This window comes from Galeopterus variegatus, unplaced genomic scaffold (assembly GCF_000696425.1).
Source record: "Galeopterus variegatus unplaced genomic scaffold, G_variegatus-3.0.2 Scaffold4205, whole genome shotgun sequence".
NCBI classification, from domain to species: Eukaryota; Metazoa; Chordata; class Mammalia; order Dermoptera; family Cynocephalidae; genus Galeopterus; species Galeopterus variegatus.
Window position 1 is genome coordinate 56,883 of NW_007730316.1, and position 8,727 is coordinate 65,609.

An 8,727-nucleotide genomic window follows, 5' to 3' on the forward strand; every position below is an offset into this window, starting at 1 on the left:
TCTTGTGTCTTTATTTTCCCAGTTCCTCACACAAGTGCTTAATGAATGTTTGCAGAAAGAACCAGTGGTGATGACCCCCATTGAAAGGCTGAAACTGTCAAGCTGAAATTTAATAAGGATAAATGTAAAGCCCTGCCCTTGGATCCTTCCCAAAAAACTAAATAAGCATAAGATAGTGAATAGGTGGCTTACTCATAGCATATATGAAAACAAATAAGGTTTTTAGACCAGAATAAACTTACCTTGAAACGGTATGACATTACTGCTTTACCCTTCTCCCTCCCAATTCAAAACTAATGTGATCTTCATCTGGTTGAATAAAAGTATATGGCACCTAAAACAAAGGATGTGAGAGTCCCTCTCTGAACTGATTAGATCATGACTGTGGTATTATGTTGAAGTTCTGAATGGTACATTTCAAGGAGAAAATCAACAAACAAGAACTTGTTCAAAGGAGAGCACCAGGATTATGAACGGTTTGAAAATCTTCCATCATCATTCATTTTTTCATTTATTCAACAAATGTCTATTAAACATCTAGTATTAGGCAGTATACTGGGTACTGAGTGTAGATTGGGGGAGGGAAAAAACCCTCTAGGAGCAATTGAAGGAAATAAAGGTATTTGTGGAAATGAAGACCACCCAAATGAGAACAGTCAAAGGCTATTTGTTCAGAGCTTGCTATACAGACGGAATCACCCACTAGACTCACAGGCAGGCAGAGGAATAGGAAAGGTTTATAGTGAAAAGAGGGGAATGTTTTAGCTCTGCTGTTATTAGAGGCTGTTGGCATGGAGGAGCCAGAGGCAGGATAATTACAAGCGGGGCATCCCGTGTGATTGGCTTGGGGAACGTATTTGGCTTTCCACATTTGCTTCTGAGTTAGAAGTAGGGGCAAAAATTAGGGAAGTTGGCAGTCATTAACCATGTCCTGACTATTTGGGGATGATTGCTGTGCTTTTTGGTTTGGCTTCCTTGGCTGGTTATTCCAGAATTTGTGAGTCAGAGTCTACTATCATGTGGTTTGGCCATTCTCTGTTTGTATATTCAGCTTCTAATATTGAACATTGGAAAGACTGGAGGTGCACTGAAAACTGTACTTGGCACACTGATGACTGTATTGAAGTACTTCAAGGTCTAGCGTATTGAAAAGGCATTTGTTCTTAATGGTATCAATGGATCAAATTAGGACCAATGCATGAAAAATTCTTCAATATAAAAAAGAACTTTCTAAAACTCATTGCTATATAGATACAATCTCAGACAGTGGTTATCTATTAAGGGAAGAATTCAGATCTAGGCTGGATGACCTCTTTGCAATGATATTGCAAAACATACTACAAACTTTGGTATGCATCACAATCACTTGGTATCTTTGTTACTGATGTAGAATCTTGAGCTCTATCCTAGGCCTGCAAAACCTGATCAATGGTATATGATAAATGCTTCTCTTAAGAAATATTTGTGGAAAGAACGAAAACACTGGATGGGTAGTTGGACTCTTAAAAGTCATCCCACTCTGAGAGTTTAACATTCTAAGTTTTGCACAGCGTAGTCAAAACCAGGAAATTAACCATTCATTTATTTATTTAACAATATTAACTGAGTAGATTATGTTATGCTCACGCTGTACTTTAGGCCTGTATTTTAATTTTGTTAGCATGGTGCATTCCTGTATGCCAAGGAGAGAGCAATAAAAAGAACTCATTTATTCATTCTTCAAAGATTTATTGAGTATCGTACTGGGGCACTGTGCTAGGCTCTGGTGAAATGGTGATGAACAAGAAGGATAAGTTATAGTCCTTCTAAAACTCATTGCTATATAGATACAATCTCAGACAGTGGTTATCTATTAAGGGAAGAATTCAGATCTAGGCTGGATGACCTCTTTGCAATGATATTGCAAAACATACTACAAACTTTGGTATGCATCACAATCACTTGGTATCTTTGTTACTGATGTAGAATCTTGAGCTCTATCCTAGGCCTGCAAAACCTGATCAATGGTATATGATAAATGCTTCTCTTAAGAAATATTTGTGGAAAGAACGAAAACACTGGATGGGTAGTTGGACTCTTAAAAGTCATCCCACTCTGAGAGTTTAACATTCTAAGTTTTTCATAGCATAGTCATAACCAGGAAATTAACCATTCATTTATTTATTTAACAATATTAATTGAGTAGATTATGTTATGCTCACGCTGTACTTTAGGCCTGTATTTTAATTTTGTTAGCATGGTGCATTCCTGTATGCCAAGGAGAGAGCAATAAAAAGAACTCATTTATTCATTCTTCAAAGATTTATTGAGTTTCATACTGGGGCACTGTGCTAGGCTCTGGTGAAATGGTGATGAACAAGAAGGATAAATTATAGTCCTTTTTTTTCAGAGCTTACACTGATATATGTAATCCTTTTCTTCAGAGCAGGAAAAATGCACAAAATATTTACAAAAAAGGGTGATACATGTTGTTATGAAAAAGAGAAAATGGTGTGAAAACACCAAACATAGTTCCATTTTTTCCCTTACATCATAATTCCAATTAAAATTCAGTCAAGTTATTTATAGAGGAATTAGTATACTTCCTTTCCTCAGATTTGTTTTAGGTTTCAGGAAAAAATTGGGAGCCTTTGGGTCTTAGTTCAGAACTGCTTGGAGACGACTTCATAACAGCACTTTGCACTTAAAACCTCTCTGATGTCAAAATTAATAAATATACTGTTGAATAAACCAAAGGAACATTCCTTGTTCAGGTTGACTCTGAGTATTTTAGAAAGTGATTCTGGAAATTCTGAATACTTTGGTATCTAATACTTGCTTCTAACCCTATTGCAATGAAGCAAGTTTGTACTATATTTTTCAAGCACATTAATCAAAACACCATGTCTTTTGCTGTGTGATATACAGAAAGGCACATAAGATAGGAGGCAGCTGCCTAGGATCCTTAGTTCTGGCTCTTCCACTAATTAGCTGTGTGACCTTGGACCTCTCTGGGCCCCAGCTTTTTCAAAATGCTAAATGATCCTTAATTAGCCCTAAAATTCTAATTTGGTGAAACAAAATAGAGGAAATGTTGTCATTTTGCACCTGCCTCTCCTTCTTGCCCTCCTTCCAGCTACACAAATATATTAGAAGCCTCATCATCACCTCTTAAATGGATGCTGAACTAACTTGCTTTTATAATCTGGACATTTGCATGTTTCTTAGGCTGAAGTCTGAAGCTTCAATATCTACCTGCTGATTCAGTGTGAATGACTGGACTCATGGCAGATCCTTGGGGAATGCTTCACCTTCTTTAGAGGATAACCCTGTACTGGGAGCACCTAGCAATCTGTCTTCTCACCTACTTTTAGTGTCTTTAATTCTAGCTGTTACCAAGGGTCTTGTTTCAAACTCAGTAGACCCTTGTAGACCCAAGATATTGCCACCTACATGACTAATAGTATCCCCATTGTCTAAAGACTTACACTACTCTGCTCACACATACTTGATCAAATTCCTTCTAAGCAGACACCAGCCAGATCATGCCTAGTTCCCTTCCTTGAGGAACAGAACTATCGCCCGGTTAATACTCTTTAGTCTGGCCCTACCTAGCCCAGGCTTGCTCTTGTATCCCTGATAGACATGATTGATGTCCCAGTTTGCCTCTGTCAAACTGCCTCAAGTTATGATAGACATTAATACATGTATATTTACATGTAAGAGCATTGATCCTTAAGCTAAGTCTTACCATTTTTCATAATTAGAATATTCCCTAGAATTAGCCCACTCTAAAAAATTGTTATTTTAAAAAATTAAATATACACACACTGTTAGTTCTGAAATTGGCTTTTAGTATTAATTTTTAAAAACTAACCTGTAGCTTTTGAACTTCTTCCTATGTAGATAATTGAACAATGAGGAAATNCCAGGCTTGCTCTTGTATCCCTGATAGACATGATTGATGTCCCAGTTTGCCTCTGTCAAACCTCCTCAAGTTATGATAGACATTGATACATGTATATTTACATGTAAGAGCATTGATCCTTAAGCTAACTCTTACCATTTTTCATAATTAGAATATTCCCTAGAATTAGTCCACTCTAAAAAATTGTTATTTTAAAAAATTAAATATACACACACTGTTAGTTCTGAAATTGGCTTTTAATATTAATTTTTAAAAACTAACCTGTAGGGCCGGCCCAGTGGCGCACTGGATGGTGCACCGCTTGGGAAGTGTGGTGGCGCTCCCGCCGAGGGTTCGGATCCCACGTGCAGACCGGCTCCCGCTTGCTGGCTGAGCGAGGCGCAGGGGCGGCGCCGAGGGTTGCGATCCCGTTGCCGGTCCCCGGTCCGGTGCGGGGGCGACACTGAGGGTTGCCATCTGTTGCCGGACACGGAAAAAAATAAAATAAAAAAAATAAAAACTAACCTGTAGCTTTTGAACTTCTTCCTATGTAGATAATTGAACAATGAGGAAATAATGATCAAGCTATACAAAGCAGTATAATAATTTTTCTTGCTCTCACATCCCACTCTTTTTAAATGTGTTTACTTTTCTGCAATTGCCAGAACTTCTCCTTGTGAGGCTGAGCTTCAGGAGTTAATGGAACAAATTGATATCATGGTAAGTAACAAAAAATTGGACTGGGAAAGAAAGATGCGGGCTTTGGAGACACGATTAGATCTTCGGGATCAAGAGTTGGCAAATGCACAAACTTGTTTGGATCAGAAAGGTCAAGAGGTACTGAACACATGTTAATAAATTGCTAATTCATCAGACTTTTATAAACAGTATCTATTCTATCAGAGTATATTTTTCATTATACATACTTTTTATCAGGCATCAGCAACAGCATTTATTGCTTGAAATTCTACTAGCAGATAGTTTGCTAAATATATTCTGTCAAATAAGTGACAATCAGAGTCTAAATCCATAGATATTTGCTGATGAAGACAGACATATAGTGTCAATGCCATCTATAAAAGTAAACAAACATTTAATATATATGTGAAATAAATACTGTCTGCCAGCAAAGATATAAATGCTTTTGCTGCCACAGAAACAAAGAAGGAGGCATCAAAACTGTTTTGAACAATGCAGAGTTCAGGAGCATTTGCCTCTTCTAATCTGCTAGAAAAATATTTCCTGAAAAAAGTGAGATGTCAAGAAGTGATCAAGTAGCACAAAGGAGAAAAGAGTTTGGTGAAGATGTGTACGTGCACACCTGGTGCACCCACTTAAGAGGAGTGTTCCTCAGTCCCTGATAGGCTGCTCACTGCCAAGCAGGTGATCATAGAGAAATGTATGAGTGCTGTCAGGACTGCAGAGGAGTTCAGGGAAACCATATGCTTCATCTAATGTAGATTTCTGTATCTGTGAATCCGAGAGGGGTGGGGGAGGAGGCGTAGCGAAATGTTTACTAATCACATACTAAAATATTATTTATAATTTCATTTTCCTAAAACATCTTAAGGATAACTTGTCCATCAGCCATTTTTCTACCTTTATTGGCTTCTCAGTGAAACTTAGATTTTGGCATAGTTAATTATGTTATTGTTTGGCATAGTTAACTTCTTTATCAGCATCTAGTTTCCCTATGCAGTAGAGGCAGATCATCAGATATGGAATATATGAGGGACTATTCTCTCATTTCTAGACCTGTAACAACACAGATGTGTAAGCAGGTGCTGTATCTGCTTTTCAAGCAGACAAATTCTATAAGCCAAATTCTTAAGATCTGCTCTTAGGCATTTTTCTTTTTAATATGTTATTTATTATAAAAAAACATAACAATTATTCCATAGTACCACCAAAATGGAGCTCCCCTTGAAGGCAACGGAACCAAAAAAAAAAAGCTGAATTATATTGGTAGAGGTTTTGCCAGAGTAACGATGACATAGCCTCCCAAAAAGATAATGCAAAGTAAATTCTAAATCTTAATTTAAAATGTGATGGTGATAAGGATCTTTTGTTAAATATCCATACTGTACTGTCCTAATGTGTACCTAGTGGAATAGTGCTAGTAATGTTTGGTTTTTGTCAATTTAATTAGTAATAGCTATTTTAAGAACTGCAGTACAAGTATTTATTCTTGGTTTGGTACAGCAGTTTTATTTGAATTGTGCTTCTCCTTTGGCCATTTTTAAAATTTTAGATAGACAATATCTAGAAAAAGTAATATTAAAGTATTCTTAATGTAGGTGGGGTTACTTCGACAGAAGTTGGACAGTCTGGAAAAATGTAATTTAGCAATGACTCAGAATTATGAAGAACAACTACAAACCCTAAAAGCTCAAGTAAGAAAACTTATTATAATTAAATACTGCATATATTTTGACATGTATTTTTGACCTATAAAATTGTGTTAATTTTATTAAAACTAATTGTTTTTAATATAAACAAAAGTTCTTATATTTTAATTACATTTGGCTCTTTGATTGTTTTATATGTATTGATTTTGCCTCTTCAACTAGATTGTCAGTTCTGTATACCTCTGTACTCCATTAACTGTTAGCACAGTACTAGATGAATAGCTTTCTGTTTCTGAAGAGACTTGTTGGTTAATTAAAGATAATAATTAGCTATGTGAACAACAACAACAAAACAAAATTATCTTTTGTGGTTATCACTACTTAATAGGGATGTCCTTTATTCTATGGAAATTTTAAATATGGAAGTTTGCTATTATGAAATAGATAACTGAGAGAATAAAACTAGTCCTTATTACCTTGGTACAGGTAGGGCTTTTTCATAAATGATAATGTGTCTGCATATGTGATGAGAGGGATACTGATTTCTTTCTTTCTTATCCCTATATCATTCCTCTCTGCTGACAAGCAAAAGGTCTTCTCTCTCTTACCACACATAGCACATAAGGGTAGAAATCATCTGATCATCTCAGATCTAGTAGATGCTATATTCTTGCTTACCCTAGTAAATGAATCAATGGGAAATATGGTTTGATTATAAAATTTTATTTTACTTTTTTTGGAGTGCAAAGATTTCATATATGATAAGCCGGTTAAAGGAGCCCAGAATAGCTAATGCTCCTCATCAAGTACCTTTTAGGGAGAAGATTCAGCCATTAAGATTGGAATATGAAACATGTGATGCCACTTAGCAGCTATGAACTTACCATCAGCTTCTTGGTCTATCTAGACATTTTGCCTACAATTCAAGTAATTGCCACTAGATGGTGGCTTGGGACATAAAATTATATATGATTTTTCCTAGCTGAGACTCCAAGCATTGACACTTAAGTCAATCAACCTTGCTTTTTAAAATAAAGCTCTAAAACAACAACAAAAATATTAAATCATTGTAATTGTTCAGTGTAAACAAAGAGATCACAATCTGGAATGAGTCTGAAAAAGTAAAAATCTAGATACGAGCAAAGTAAGTACCATCGCTACATTATATTTAATTTAGTTCAATCATTGCTTACCAAATCTTTAATTTCTGTTTGTTTGGGGTTTTATTCCCACTTCTCTTGTTAAAAAATTTTAGGGCTTGTTTACAGGTGCTGAGCAGTTCTTCAATATATGAATCCTTGCCATTGATTCTTTGTAGCTCTGTTGTATTATTTAGCTGCTGGCTGGTTTTCAGTGCTAACCAACATATATCTTTATGGTAGTTTCATAAAAATTTGTTCTGTAGAATACTAACACTGAGAGTCTAGGAAATGCTGTTTCAGTTAATGCTGGCCAGGTTAAGACTCCTCCTCTCCTCCTGGAGATTCACAGTGCACGTTAGCATATTACAAGCTATGTGAAGTCCTGCATTAAACAAACCCATTTAACCTTCTCATTCCATCATTTTCCAAAGATACTTGACCATGGGACCCTTTTTAATTTTTAAACTAAAACCAATTAATACCCCTGTAAACAGTGGTTTCATGGAATACACAATGTAAACACTACATTATTGTTGAGAGAACAGCCATCTGTTTCCACTACAGTTTTCTGCTTCTCTTTTTTTTCCTCTGGTTAAAAGAAAGGAAGGGAGAGAATTAGGCAGAGAGAGTAGAAGAGAAGGAAAAAGGGAAGGGGGGGGGAAGACAGAAAAACAAAAGTACTATGTATTTGATTTTGTTTGCATAAAAGCTAATAATATGTCATTTTTCTGACCAGAAAATGGTATCTTGTTGGCAAACATGCTTTTGTTGCTGCTAGCTCACTATGCTCAGACTTCTGCTTCTGGAAAGATGGTATAGTTGTACTCTTCCCTATCCCTCCACTAAATACAGCTAAAAACCCTGGACATTATTTATAAAACAACATAAGAAGACTGTGAGAAGTGGAAAGAAGAGACAGATTGGCTAGGGACCTTGGGACTCAAAGAATGACACAGTGATGAGTTCCTGGGATTTTTTTTTTTTTTTGCCTCATATTTCCCAGAATGGGAAATAAAAGCTAGCAATCCAGACATGCCAAACAAACAAACAAAAAGAGCCCCTAGGAAAGCCTGCTCTCTCCAGTCAGAAGACCAGGAAGGAAACAGCCTAGCAAGATAAAACACTTTTAGAAAATAACCATTCTACTTCAGCCACATACCACAGGACAAAAACAAAAAAACTACAGCCCCACTCCCACTAGTGAAAGCTGAATGGAAAACCTTGATTTCCACCTTTGCCAAGCTATAGCAAGGTAGCCCAGGCCCCGTGCCTGGGCGATGTCAGAGAAGACTGAGTAGACAGGCAGGACTTTCATCACCACTAGATATTAACAAGGCCCTCCCCAACCCAT

General features: G+C 36.5%; 1 protein-coding gene across 1 annotated transcript in view; it reads left to right on the forward strand.

Annotated features, from left to right (window-relative positions):
• The window catches only part of CCDC67 (coiled-coil domain containing 67), a 99,470-nt gene that overhangs the window by 16,282 nt on the left and 74,461 nt on the right, over window positions 1-8,727 (forward strand). Inside the window, exons 2-3 of the mRNA XM_008586992.1 lie at window positions 4,552-4,723; window positions 6,184-6,279. Of these exons, the coding sequence (XP_008585214.1) occupies window positions 4,552-4,723; window positions 6,184-6,279 (268 nt within the window). The remainder of the gene's footprint in view (window positions 1-4,551; window positions 4,724-6,183; window positions 6,280-8,727) is intronic.